At 33.4% G+C, this 15,631-nt stretch overlaps 1 protein-coding gene across 4 annotated transcripts in view; it reads right to left on the reverse strand.

Moving 5' to 3' along the window:
• Positions 1-15,631, reverse strand: part of CNTN5 (contactin 5) — a 1,096,099-nt gene that overhangs the window by 60,706 nt on the left and 1,019,762 nt on the right. For all 4 annotated transcript variants that reach the window (XM_016134020.2, XM_016134019.2, XM_016134021.2 and 1 more), the window contains 2 exons: positions 11,580-11,738; positions 3,215-3,364 (listed from right to left, as the gene is read on the reverse strand). In XM_016134020.2, the coding sequence (XP_015989506.2) occupies positions 3,215-3,364; positions 11,580-11,738 (309 nt within the window). The remainder of the gene's footprint in view (positions 1-3,214; positions 3,365-11,579; positions 11,739-15,631) is intronic.

Here is a 15,631-nt window from a genome sequence, read left to right on the forward strand (position 1 = left end):
CATTAGAACAAGATCATCTTTTAAAATACAGGACATGTACTTAATGGAGACAGTGTGTCATTTGGGAGGATGTCTCAAGATATTGGTGTCCCTTTTAATCTGTGCTGCCTGACAAAACAGGCACAAAACTCAACACTTGGTTCAACACCATTAGAAGCTCTAACCCTGTGTGGTACTAAAACATAAGAAACATAAAATAGGCAGTACAAGCCTTCCTGAATTCACTTTCAAAGTAGCGTACTTCATGCATTTTTCATGCTATTTCTCTTCTCTTTCATAAGATTTTAATGGACTAAAATATACCGTGTATATAGAACTTGATAAAACGGAGAGACAGGAGCTGTATGATTGAGGTAGATGCAAAAATAGATGAGGAAGAAATCTTCTAAAATGCATCATCTAAATACATTTCAGGTGGAAAAGTAAAAGTGTTTTTACTAAAATGCTTTTTAATAGAGTTAGAAAATTTATACTATAAAAAGTCTAAAAGGATTATTCATCCCAAATGGATTATTTTTGAAATGAATATTTATAGAGAGCCTCTAAATTAGGCAGCAATCTTTGCCTTTGTTTGAACTCAATTAACAATATGCAAAATAAGACTTTACTTTTTAGAAAACATGTGTGCATAAGTACTGATATTGGCAGTTATTTCAATATCTTCACGGTGAGCACATGAAATGAGGAACAACTAACCTGTTATGCTCTTAATTAATGAACACCTGTACACAATGAAAGCATGGCTGATTTTATGAATGCATGAAAATCCAACCAGGCAATTATGTTCATTTAAAACTCACACTGTTGAAAAAGTAGCAGGGGAAAAAAAAAAAAAAAAAAAACTTGTAATAGGCAAATCACAAAAACAGAAAGGTTGAATTTTCTGTGAATGAATCTTTTCCAACATATTTAGGCTACCTTATCTTTTATTTTCTAAGTTGCTTAATTTTTGGAAATGGAAAGAATCTGAACATCTTTTGTATGGTTATTCTTTATTTCTTGTTTAAAAGAACCAATTATTCAATGTCACCCGAATAACTTAATTAATAAAGTAAATAAATAAATAATAAGGTATTTTACCTTATTATTTACCTTATTAAGGTAAAATACCTTATTATTTATTTATTTATTTTATTAATTAAGTTATTCGAGTGACATTGGTTAATAAAATTATATTAGTTTCAAGGTTACAATTCAATAATATGTCATCTGTATATTGCATTATGTGTTCATCACCTAAAGTCAAATCTTCTGTCATCATATATTTGACCCCCTTTACCCTTACTTACCTCCCCCTAACACTTTTTTCCTCTGGTAAGAATCATACTATTGTCTGTGTCTGTGAGTTTTTGTTTGTTTGTCTTCTTCATTTATTGCTTTCAGGTTTATATTCAACATATGAGTGAAATCAGTGTATTTTAGAGAAATACTTTTTTAAAGGCCTAAACCTAGTGCATTTTAGATAATCAACTCTTTTGATTATTTTAATTATAAGCTTCGTTCAATTTGTGAGAAGTCACAAATCACATTTTTAGTCCAATGCTATAACTATAAAACAAAGTAGACAACAGTTAATTCTTAATCTTCTATGTACATGTGTCTCTGACCCAGGTACTGGTGTGTTCAGGGTCATATAAAGGAAAAAAAAAAAATCTTCCCTTTCAGCCTTTCAACAAAGACATATGGAGTACTAGTGCCTGACACTATTTAGGTGCTGAAGATAGAATGGTGAACAAATAAGACAAATTCTCCATTCTTTTTGTTGTTGTTGTTCTTTATTTTTAAGAAAATTTTGTTTTTCAATTAGAGTTGACATTCAATATTATTTTATATTAGTTCCTGGTATATGGCATAGCTGTTAGATATTTATATAATTTATAGTTATCTTCCTGATTAGTACACACCTGGCACAAAATATAGTTGCTTTAATATTATTATTTTCCTTATTAATTATTTTCCTTGACATCTATGTGACTATTTTGTAACTATCAATTTGTACTTCTTAATTCCTTCCCCTTTTTCACTGAGCCCCCAAACACCTTCCCATCTCGCAATCATCAGTTTGCTCTTTGTAACTATCAGTCTTTTTCTGTTTTGTTTATTTTCTTCTTTAGATTTACACATATAAGTAGAGAAATGTCTATTCAAGTCTTTTATCCATTTTTTAATTTATTTACCTTTTTTTTAGTGTTAGGTTGTATGAGTTCTTTACAAATTTTGGATATTAACCTCTTTTCAGATGTATCATTGGCAAATATCTTCTCCCATTCACTGTTGTCTTTTTGTTCTGTCAAAATTCTCATTTTTATACTAATATTCTAATAATTATTGGGATTCATATTATTATTGAATGTAAAAACATAAAAATTTGTTTTTTACGCCTTGTATCTGCAACCTAACTCCAACCCCATTTCTCTATTGTTTTCAGACTGTTCTCATCAACATTATTAACATGTGTGTTTGCCTAAGCTAGTACCTTACTAGATGTTTTTTATATCCAATTTTATAGGGATATAAAATATTAATTTCAATTAGACTTTCCTAGATTAATCAAAGCTCTACTAAAAATGTTCTTTATTCATTTTCATCTAGGTCATTGGGAAGATAATTTCTTTTTTACATAAAGCTGTTAATTCCCCTTATATGGGCATTAAAAACATTTGATCAAAGATACTTTAGTCTAAAAGATGAGAAGAATGCTGTGTTTTCTAAGTCAGGAAGGAAATGGGTATTTATTTTCACATGGATGTCAAGAAGGCAATGAGTTAAGACTATGTCTTTGCAAAGTGTAATTTATACCATGTCAGATAGTGAAGGGTAACATAAAGAGTCTTAAGGAAGTACACTATTATTAAAAGTAACTGTTATCACTGGAGAAAAAAGAGTCAACCAATCTATTATGAATGTTATAGATTTGCTATATTGAATGAGTATATAATTAGAAAAAAAATTACTTCAATTTTCTAGTAACTTGAAGATGGGCACAGGGTTGGGAGGAAACTAAAGCACCTAGATACCTTTATTTGTGGAAACAAGAAGAAAAGTTCAGAAAACAAATAAAATAAAAATAATTTTAAAGAAAATGTTATTATGATATCTAGATAAATGAATCAGGAAAAAATTATACTAAAACAAGTAATCGTGGTTAATTCTACTTGCCTGCAAAGTGATTAGAGGCATATCAAATAGAATTCTGACTCTTCAAAATTCTTACCTGCTTCATTTGTGCGGATCATTCGAGATGGGGTGCTTGGATCTCCAGTCCCAATAGGATTGGTGGCAACCACTCTAAATTCATATTCCACCCAGGGGTTCAAGTCCACTGCCATGGCTGACTCCATATCCCCTGTTATGATTTCTGGGACTATGAAGAGACAGATTTCATGTCATTAAGAGGACTGGAAAAAGGTTACAAGTGGCAATCAAGGATATCACAGGCACTAACAGGATCAGCAGGTTTATGCATACTTCATTATTACACATGGCCATGATGTCACCTCTGGTCTCATTAGTAAAATCAAAATCAATCTTCAGGAAGTAAGCACTAGCACATGTCAAAATCTGTTGTAGTCAATTAGAATTCTTTCATCTCATCTCTATACATAAATTGTTATAACATAACTTGTCATGATCTACACTAGAAATCATTTTGTTAATCCCTCAGCCTCAGATAATTCTCAGATAAGAGCCTAATTAGTGCTATAATTTAAACAAATAGTTGTAAAATTTCTAGGGAAATTTCTTGAGCAGTATGTCTCTCACAGTTCCGGCAAACTCCGGCATGTGGGATCTAAGAGGAAGCTCTGGACTCGCTTGCAGTAACTTTTGTACTACATTTAGATTTTATTAAACCATAAAATTGTCGATATAATTACCACAAAATAAAATACTTCTTACATAGTATATATGCATTATTTGAGACTGTTTTTCTTGTTCGCTCATCTCTGCTGTCTAGGAAATACTTCTGGAAGAACATTTGTTACACAGATGACTATGGAAAAAAAAAGGAGTATCTCCCTTATGATGTGTCAAGATCCTCTGGATTTATATTAGTCCTGGACTTCTATTTAAGCATTGGGAGAGGGGTGGGTAGCTCTTAACTCAGTGCAGTTTTACTATGACAAGGTGGAATTAAATGCATTTGGATTTAAAAATCTCTTTTGAAATGTATCAAGATAATTTTATCAAATAATCAGATCTGTGGAAAGGTGAATGACCAGAGTAAAGGCAGTAGGCTGCCTGACAGACCTCATAGCCCTGCACAGCTGATTTATTTAAAATAGTGAAATAAGACCTGGAAAAATATCTGTCCCCTCTTACTGCACTGAAAACTGAGTAATATTCTTAGAGTCTAACAGGGGAAAAAACAGTCATTGTTCAGTCCGTAGCTTGCTAAAATGCCGATCTGTGTCTGCCAAACATAAAGGTGAAAAGAACAGATCCCCAGACACTTAGCCTTCCCTAGCTCCTACCTACATTTTATCACCAATACTTGTGTCGGGTTCATCAGGACTTACCATACTGTTTCATTTATTTCTGTTTATGTCAGTCTCCTCAAGCAACTCCAGACTTTTAGGTCATCTCTCATTCCTTTTATTCTAATCCCCACAGAATTCTGCTCATTTTCTTTTTTATTCCAGTGCCCCCCCTTCCCTATTCTTTGAAATAATTTTAGTGCGACCTTTGGAATTCGTTCATCTTTCTAGCCATTCTTCCAATAAATAGAAACTTAAATCCCTTCTGAGGAAACTTTATGCCTTTCAAACGGTGGCTCTCTTAAGATATTGTAGAGAATAGTAACCAGTCCAGTTATGTCTCTCCCCCACCCACTCCCAAACAAATATCTCTAACAGATTTTTTCCCCCATCAGTATACAAGGATGCAGGTATTCTTCCCAGCAAATCCAAATCAAAACAAAATAAACAAAATTCTCTCAAAATTTCCTCTCCTTCCAGCCATTACCCAGTTTTTTTTTGTTTCTTTGTTTGTTTTTCCTAACAGCAAAACTTCTTGAGCATTGTTTGTGCTATTACTCTATGTTTCCAATTATTCTCCATCCATTCTCTCTTGAGCCCACTCCAATACAACTTTTACCTCTGGCATTCTACCATAACTGCTCCTGTCAATATTACCAATGGTCTCTGTTACTAAAACCTTATGCTTAGGTCTCTGTTCCTCATCTTACTGGACCTAATATCATCTTTTGACGCATTTGGTAACTAATTCTCTTCTTTTTGAAATACTTTTCAAACTTAATTTGTTTTTTCAACTACCTGACTACCCTTATCCATGGCCATTTCTGGTTTCTTTTCATCTTCTAGATGCACCCTAGTTCTATTAACTCCCGTTTTCTTACTCCATAGTGATCTAATTTAGTCTTGTATATGCTGATGACTCCAAACTTTTCAGCCATGAACCTCTTCCCTAAACTTCAGGCTCATATGTTCAATGGCTTATTAAACATTTCTAGTCGGATAAGGTTCTCAACCTTGTATTTCTCCACCTACTTTTGTAGTAGTCCTCATTTGGTGTATGATAACTGCATTCTTATAGATGTTAGAGCCAAAATCATAGGGTTATCCTGAATTCCTTTCTTTTTCTCCTGTCCCACTTAAACCCATAAACAAATTATGACATCTCTGACTTCAAAGTATGTGGATTTATCCACTTCTTTTTAAAGCGAAACTTCTTAAAAGAATTGTCTATATTAGGTTTTCTTCCATTATCTCTTGAACTTGTTTTTGTGAAACTTCAGTCCTTACTATTTTACTAAAACTGGTATTGTCAAGGTCACCAATGCTCTCCATGCTAACCATATTGCTAAAATCAATGATCAATTCTCAATCCTTATCATACTTGCCATGTCAGCAATTTGACACAGTTGATTACTTTCTATTCCTTGACAGACTTTATTCTTTTGTCTCCCAGGATATCACATTACCTTGATGTTCCTTTTAACTAAATGTCCCCTCTGTATCCTTTGGTTGGTTGCTCTTCTCCACGACTTCTTACTACTAAAATGCTTCAGGGTTCTATTTTTATACCTTTCTCTTCTTTATTTTATACTTATATCCTTGGAGATGACATACGGTCTTGTAGTTTTAAGTGCAGTTTATATGTCAATAATTTCCCAATTTAATATTTATTCTAAAACTCTTAAACTCTAACCTCATATCCCTCTAAGGGTATCAAGTAGACGATTGGGGGTTAGGGCTTCAAATTTGAATTTTCTCAGGACAGGGACACAATATAGCTCATAGCAGGCAGGTTGTAATTAATTAATTAATTTTAATGATAAAAAAAATTTCAACTATAGTCGACATATTATATTAGTTTCAAGTATGTAACATAGTGATTAGACATTTTTATAACTTACAAAGTGATCTCTTCATATCCTGTGACTATTTTTTAACTACCAATTTGTACCTCTTAATCCCTTCCTATTTATCACCCATCTTACTAACCCCCCTCCCATCTAGCAACCATTAATAGTGTCTCTGTATCTATGAGTTTGTTTCTGTTGTGTCTGTTTATTTTGTTTTTAGATTCCACATATAAGTGAAATCATATGGTATTTGTCTTGTTCTATCTGACTTATTTCACTTAGCATAAAACACTCTAGGTTCATCCATGTTGTCACAAATTGTAAAATTTATTCTCTTTTACGGTTGAGTAATAGTCTATTGTGTATATGTATGTATGTGTGTGTATACGTATGCATATATATATATATACATATTTATGTATGTGTGTATATATGTGTATGTGTGTGTATGCATATATACCATTTCTTCTTTATCCAGTCTTCTGTTGATGGAGACTTAGGCTGCTTCCATATCTTAGCTATTGTAAATAACATTGCAATGAACACAGGGGTGTATATATCTTTTCAAATCAGTGTTTTGGGTTTCTTCGGATAAATACCTAGAAGTATAATTTCTGTGTTATACAATAGCTCTACTTTTAATTTTTTGAGGAACTTCCATACTGTTTTCCATAGTGGCTGCACCAATTTTCATTCCCACCAACAGTATGAAAAGGTTCCCTTTCCTCTATAGGTAGGTTGCAATTTAAAGTAGAGTGGCCAGGATAAGCCTCGCTGAGAAGATACACCTAAATAAACTTTTGAAGGAAGTGTGGATTTAGCTATGCCAATATCTGAGGGAAAGCATCCCCAGTTAAAAAAACAACTAGTGCAAAGGCATTAGAAGCATTATATGCAGGAGCATGAAAACACCAGTGAGTCATGAGCAGGGTAAAAATTAGGGAGAATGGCTGAAGAATTTAGAAAGAGAATGGGTTTTCATCCTGAGAGAAATGGAGAGACACTGGAGGATGGATAGCTTGTCTTTTAAAACATTAATCCAAGCTATGTTAAAAATAGGAAGTAATTAAGGTTAGATGAGGTCATAAAGGTGGGGCACTGATCTGAACGGATTAGTGATCTTAAAAGAAGAGATGTCAGAAAGCTGGCTTTCTCTCTCTTTTCCATTTGAGGAAACAGTGGGAAGTCTTCGGCCTGCAAGTCAGGAAGAGAGTTCTCATTAGGAATAGAATTAAATTGGCTGGCACCTAGATCTTGGAATTCCCGGCCTCTAGAACTGTAAGAAAATATATTTCTGTTGTTTAGGCCACCAAGTTTATGGTATTTTATTATGGCAGTCTCAGCAACTAATACACGGTCCCTAACACAGTACTTTTGATCCTCCTTACAATACGATGTTTCTTTTCTTTTCTTTTTTTTTTATTCATTAACTTCTAAGATACTATATAATTTACTTGTTTATTGTGGTCTCTATTTTCCCTCACCCATGTGAATACGATCTTCACAAAGATAGGGATTTTTTGCTTTGTTCTGATCACTCATATATTTTAAGCGCCTAGAACACTACCTGGAAGGTGCTTAATAAACTTTCATTGAATGAATGAAAGGGGAGTTCAAATTGTCAGGTATAATTAAAATTGGCACAATTTCTATTTTAATCATGTAATTATTTCAGGCATTATGTTAAAGAGGAAAATTAATTTAAAATATAAAAATAATCTTATTCCCAAGGTTACATATATTTATATTTTCTTAGTCATAAATATAGATTTTAAAGACTTCTTTTTCATCCCACATCCTCTCCACCATCAATTAATCTAATTTCTCTTTTAAAATAAATAAAACAAAAGATTTAGGAATTCTAAATTCATTGCTACTTGTAATGCTATAAAATAAGTGTAAAAAGCATGAGTCGGAGGTATTAATATTTTTGATGACGTAACATGCAATAAATAAATTGAAAATGAAATAAATTAGAAACAAACTTTTTAAATAAAATTAGAATTTTGTTCTTATATGCAATACTATAGATTAAAGAAAATAGAGATTGTATACCAAGTAAGTATTTTAAAAATGCTGCAGTATCATTTTATAAGGACATTCTTTCTGGAACTATGAGGACAAGTCGGTTTCAAAGACAACATTCTGCTTCCGAGAGAAAACACAGCAACTACAGACAGTGAAGGATCCCATATTGATTAAGTGTGAGAAACTTGTTAAAATACTCTTCCTTATAAAAGAACTACATCCAAGAATGTACAATTAAATAACTAACAATAAACTAAGTCTGTTTCATTGACAGATTTAATTAATCCATAGTGGAAAATATATCCACTGATAGAATAGTTAATAAACATATTTGAATTAAGTAAACAATGACAAATTGATTCTGTGATTATAAGTGATTTGGTATTCCTAAAGAGATAACAGTAAAAAAGTAGGTCAGCAAATACTACTCAATAATAGGAAGAAGAAAGTCAGGTTTCTAAATAAGAAGTAATTTGGCTAGAAAAGGGGTCTGCAAGTGAAATTGTCTATTTCTTATGGTTGTTTTCATACTTTCTTTAAAATGAATATTAGTCTCACTCACAGTCACCTGATTCAAGTCTGATTTTTGGGTATGCAGTATTTATAAGTTAATTCCAGATGTGTTCAGCTAGAAGGTCCATGTACAATTCCTTACTTTATTTGTCAAAAATGAGGAATTCGCTATTCTCTGTATTGATGTTGGTGTATAAAAGAATCTTAAGTGCTTTTTAAATACTAGTTTATAAATTACAATACATTTATCAAAGAGTTCAAACTCCAGACCTATCTTTTTTTTCTCTCTCTCTAATAGACATTTTTGCATTAGAGCTTTTCTCTACTGAAATTGCTTTAGATGAAGTAGCAACTATGAAAATAAAGGTCCACCTGCCCAGTGGAGCTGATATAGTTCCAAAGGAACTTCTTTCCCTATTAATGGTAAGAAAAAACTTACAATCAGATTGTGCTAGGTGCTAAAACCAGAATGCATTTAAACAGCTACTTTAGAGCATGCAAAAGTTGAGGACTGCCTCTACAACAGAGAGGAAATCTTGCTAGAGCCCTATTACTATCAAGGGCAAATAAAATTCATCACTTACAGAAATATATTTTTGAAAAATATATATTTCCTTATAAACACAGTACAGCCATAGATTTTTAAGTAAGTACTGCTTAACTGAATTGAAAAAAAAAAAAAAACCCTCTCAACTTAAAAATGTTTCTAGCATTCAAATTACATTAGAAAGATGAAACACAACTTTATAATAGGGACTTCTAGAACAAAAAAACAACCCCCCCCCCCAAAAAAATAACATTTAGTTCAAATGCCTGAGCTACACACACACACACACACACACACACACACACACACAATCTCATTTATCCCTGGCTTGCGCCAAAAATATTCAGTTATACATGTATATATACATGTGTGTATATAGTAAAAACTGTAAATTTTTACACTTATATACTTATATACATCTATCTATCTATCAATCATCTATCATCATCATCCATCTATCAATCGAATAAGAAAAAATAGAAATAAGTGAACCAAGACATGAGAAATCAAGGAATAAGAAAAGTAGGAACTATAGTTGTCATAGGAGGACGATAAGATGTCCCGGATGGCATGCCATGTGTTAAGATAAGGAGAACAAGAACATGGGCATGGGATGAGCAAGGAAATGTGTATTTCAATGTATTCACAAGGAAAAGTTCTCAAGAAGTAAGTTGTATGAACAGTGAGTCAAGAGTGGGCAGGGAGCATAGCAGCAGGTAGGAGAATGAATTTAGTGAGTCCGTAGCGCCAGATCTGGAGATGAATCCATTTTCTGGCTGCAGAGCAAAAGGTTTAGGCTGTCATACTAAGAATGATAGGTGAGCACTGGGGCACAGGCTATAAGTATTCTTGTATAAATCTGTTCATTTGGTTTGAATTTGTGTTCTTTTCAGAATTATCTAACAAACTTTGAGATTCTCCCAATTTCCTGGGTCTGCAGAGGTATCATGGAACCAAAAATGAGGCCAAATCCCACAATTATATGTATTCCAAAATAAATATGTATACATGCATAGTGTACTATAATTATAATCAAACTGAATTCTTCTATAAGTTAATATAGAAACCTAATATTAAGTAAACCTAAACTATATTTTGCGTGCATATTTTTATTTCCTCTCCTCTAAGCTGTAAATTTTTACACAAAAATGTTTCTGCTCAAATTTATTTAAGCAACAAAATGAATTACTTCACTCTTGTAACATTCTAGTTAATTGAGTTTTATGGTTACTGTACTCAGATATTTTATTGATTTTATATTTTACTTCTAAACAGGTAAATCAATTTTATATTTAGATAGTAAAACAAAATCACAAATCCCTACTTAGTATGCACAACTGCTTCTGAAGATTACATTGTGTAGATTGTATACTTTTCAAATACCAACTCATTAAATAAGTACCTAATAACTATCAAATGAGCATAATTTCACATATCCATGCAGATGGCCGCATTTGAAGATAGGAGAAGTTTAGTTATAACATGAAATGGAAACCATTTGGGAAGAAATGACTTTTAAAATAATGCAACTATAATTCCAACATCTTAGAAGTAGGTATTAAAATTTTGCACTGTTTTGAATAATACAATTTTATGTTAGATTTTCTTTTTATAAATAAAACAGATGTGTGACTATAAAAGGGTAGCATAAGAAACTGAAGTAATTGTATCTGATTGTCTAGGTGGTAACTTGAATCTATTCAATAAAATTTCATAGAATTTTATATAACTACGCACTAAAAATTGCATACAAAAACTGGTGGGAAAGGAATGTAGTCTGTAGTTTAGATGATAGCATTGTAACAATGTCAGTTTTCTGATTTGATAATTGCTCTATTGATATAAAAATGTTATCATTGGGGGAGCTAAGGGATGGGTCCACAAAAAACCTTTGTACTATTTTGCAACCTCTATGTGACTCTACAATTACTTCAATAAACAAGAAATAAACAACAAACAAATATAAATGATGCAGTCCCTCCTTGGGAATTGAGAAGAAAACAAGGTAGCTTTATTTAAAAAATCAAACAATAGTTAATATTGTAATAAATAAAGTTTCAAGAATACTAAGTGATTTTACTGAGATCATTAGCATATATGTGGCAAAAATAGCTCATGACCGGAAGCTGCTCTGGCTGCATATGATGTTGCCTTAGATCCTCTTACCTGTTTTAACTGTTTGCCAGCCCAGGGAGAATGGGCTGCGAGCCTGCAGGTTATAGGCAGAGACTGGGCTGTGATTGTCAGCTGCTGGACTCCAGGAGAGTGTGGCTGTACTTTCTGTGATTTCTTCAACGATCACTATACCTGGTGGGCCTGGGGGACCTATAGACAAAAGGGAATGAGTAAAGTTAAGTACAGGCTATGATCAGGAGCCATGAGAAATTGTATTTCCCATAAGGACCCAATCAAACTATGTACTTGTCTTAATAAAATACATGTTAATAATGAAAAGTGAAAAAATATGGGATGCAAATTGGTTTTTATGATTTCTGGGGGGTAACATAACTATAGATTTGATTTTTAAATAACACTTTGTGCTTGGAGGCAATTACCAATTAGCATTATATTTTGTAGGAAAAGAAAATGAATTAGTAGCAAACAAAGCTAAGTCAATATCAACTATGACTTGAGATCAATCATAACTTACAGAGGCAGCAACAGAGAGTGATAGGCAATGCTATCAGGCACCAAAATGATCCTATTATTCCTAAAAAGGTATAGGTCAAATTTTCATGTTCTGGAAACCTACAATGTATACATACTGTGATGTGACTATCAAGTAGCTTAAACAGGGGAGATATGAAAAGCTCTGAAATAATGACCAAGGAAAGGTATATACTAGAAGTGAGGCATGAAAAGTTTCTGTGGGAAGTTAAAAGGAAGGTGTGATTATATTACTATTTTTTTGGTGAGGAGGGTTCAATGAATCAGAGATTATTTCCTTTTTGTTCATGAAAATCTGGTATAGAATAGTGATGATCAATCTATGCACATGTAGACTCTAACCTGAAGAATCATGATCTGATATGAGGAGAAATATACCTTTGTATGATTATTTCTAATATAGTGGTTTCTAATAGCATTTAAAAATATGTAGAGTGTTTATATTTTACTGGCTAAAAGGCAATGCCAGTTTTATTAACATTCTTTATTTCCTAATGTGGACAATTCAAGCTGCAAGGATGCTTTTATTTTCAATTAAAAAAAAAACCCTTAAGTACTTCATTTTCAAAATTAGTACTCATGCAGCAAATTGCTCTCTGGATTTGGTGATTATAAAGTTTGAGCAGTAGGGGCTGAACTGGACTGTAAGGAGCTAAGAAATGGTGGAGTGCTTAAGAGATGGAAGTGGTTAGTAAAGACTGGGTAGAGAATTTCAATAGGGAAAGGATAATGAAATGAAGTGTTTAAAAGCCTCAAAAGGCAAATGACATTCTTAGGAAATGAGAAATTAGCATTTTTATCAAGACTGAGAAGAACCAGCAGTAGAAAGCAGAGACCAAAGATTTAGAAGACAGGGACTATTCCATGAAGAAGGCGATAAAATATTGGCATTGTAGGCAAAAAGTAGAGAATAATCATGAGAAATAGCTGTTTTTTTTCTCTTAGAGAATTGAGGAAAGAAACAATGAATTTAGAGAGAAAGCTTTTGAGATGGCAATAACAGGGAAATCGAGAGAGCTCATTGGGGAAAGTTCTCATTTTTTCATTAAAGAAAAAATCATTTACAATAAGTAAAGATGATTGGGTGATAATGGCACTGGGAGCTAAAGAAGAATGGAAAATGTTTGGAAAAAACACATGACAAAAGAGGATAGACATGAAATATATTTTGTAATATTACTGGATTTCAAATTTGATACGATATCATAATGTTGAAGTGGAACTGACCAACTTCACAAGGTTAGGCTAGAAAGCCAGGACCAGGGCCAGCGGAAGTAGTTAATTGGATCCATTTAGGTTTAAGAGTCTGCAAATTTGGTATGGTTTATCATCAGAGATGCAATGTACGAAAGACCATTGCATCAAGGTGGATGTTGGGAGCCGTTCTGAGGCAAGATTAACTGCCAGTAAAGCTGGGAGTTTTGCAAAGTTGGCAAGCTGTGCAGTCTGCTGGCTCGGGAGGAGGTGCACCTGGCTTGGGGGAGAGAAACTGAATGCCCTTTGACCATGGGAAAGAGTATGTTAAGATAGCTACAAAGTTTCCTGAGTGAATATCAGCAATTAGTTACACACTTGTGGGTGTTTGTTTCTCACGGGCTTTGTAGGGTATAAATATGCTGTGCTAAATAAACTCGGGGCTGCAGCAGTGACTGCATGCCCTCCTGAAAGTTCTTTCCTGTCTTTTTTCTTAGGCTTCACCCCCCTCTTTTAGGTGCTGTTAGACTTTAGCCGGCTGGCTCCGGCAGATGGACTAGAGAGTCAAGTGAAGCCAGTACAATGCTGACAAACTAGAATTAAAGAAAGGAGGCAGGGAAACTGGGTTATTATGTGGGGGAAATATAAGAACAGGAACTTGTATAGGGTACTTTTCAGTAACAATTTGTGTTTATCTGGAGTGGAGAAAATGATTACTAGGATTGATAAGGTCAAGTAATTATGGAAGAATGTTTGATGTGTCACGAATATAAATGTTCAAAGCATTAAAAAAGTGACTATAAACAAGATGAGGAAAATAAATGAGATCCAGGTGCTAAAGAAGATGTGTGACAAGTTGTTTGGTGACTGGGATATGCAGGAGCAACTATAATGATGATAATATAATAATGATAAGATTATTAACTGTAATAACAATATTAACATCTACCATATCCTCACTGTACTGTATTAAGGCACTGTATTAAGTATTTTGCAAAAATTAACTTGTTCATTTATTTCTGTCACTGGGATGGGCCTTATTATCCCTATTTCATAGAAGACATAATGGCATCTCAAAGAGATTTAATCAATAAATAATAAATAACTTAGTCAATAATATCATTATATCTTAGGTGTTATGCGAGGCAGTGGGTATCAGGTACTCCATTCTAGAGAGAAGTTATTTGTCCAAGTCAATTTGCTAGTGAACAGCACAGCTAACATTTAATTTGAATTCGGATCTGATTATAAAGCCTGATTTGTCCAAAGAAGTGAGTACAAAGATCCCTTCTCTTTTCACTTACAGAGTTGTTTCAATCTAATGAAGAAAAAAACAAAACAAAACAAAACATGTTTTAGGAAAAGGCACATTTAAATTATGTGGTAGAGATAGAGGTGGCGTTTGAGGAAAGTGTTTAGCACTTTGTGGCAACCCGTGTATAAGATGGCCACTATCATTTCCTTTTTCCTGCTTGTCCATACAGACCATTCCCTCACTGAAAGGTGAAGCCTATTCCTTCACCTCCTTGAATCCGGGCTGGCCTGTGACTATATGACCCAAAACACAATGGTAGAAGTGTCATTGCTTGACTTTTGAGGAGAGGTTATAAGCGCTTTTGCAGCTTCATCCCAGGTCTTACGGAATACCTATGAGAAAATCCAGCTGCTCAGTTAGAAGTCTAATTAAATGGACTTCTGTGAGAAAGTCCAAGTTAGCCAGTTGGAGAGGCTCATGTAGAGAGGGAGATCTGACTTGCCTCCAGCTATTCCAGGCATCCCAGCCCAGGCATCAGACATGGGAGTGATGAAGTCTTCAAATAACTTGTGCTTCAGCTACCCTACAACTCACGTGCATGAGTGACCTTAAGAACCTGGCTGTGTCCCTCAGCCAAAACTATGAAAGCAAATAATAGATTGATGTTTTAAGCTAGTAAGTTTTGGGGCAGCAATAGACAATTGGAACAGACTTAAAAATAGTTTGGAGTTTGTTCGTAGATAGGAAATTTGGTGGGAGGATCTATAAGATGCTATGAAAACACTTGAAATTTAGCTACTATATTCAAACAGGAATAATCACCAACATAATTCATTTGTTAAACTCTTTTACATTGTTCTATTTATTCTGTTCCACTTTATCCATTATGTTTATTCACTTCTTTGAAAAATATTTATTAAAAACCACCTACGTATAAAGCATAATAGGAAATATTGTGGAAAATAACTGTTAAATAAAATGATTTGCCTTTATGAGTATTGAAGCTCTATGAAAACATTTAAATTAGTTCTCTTAAACAGGAATATTTCTTTTAATAATAGGTAATAATTACTCTACAAAATTTTTTATAAACTTCAGCTGG

Source organism: Rousettus aegyptiacus, unplaced genomic scaffold (genome assembly GCF_014176215.1).
Source record: "Rousettus aegyptiacus isolate mRouAeg1 unplaced genomic scaffold, mRouAeg1.p scaffold_m13_p_5, whole genome shotgun sequence".
Classification (NCBI taxonomy): domain Eukaryota; kingdom Metazoa; phylum Chordata; class Mammalia; order Chiroptera; family Pteropodidae; genus Rousettus; species Rousettus aegyptiacus.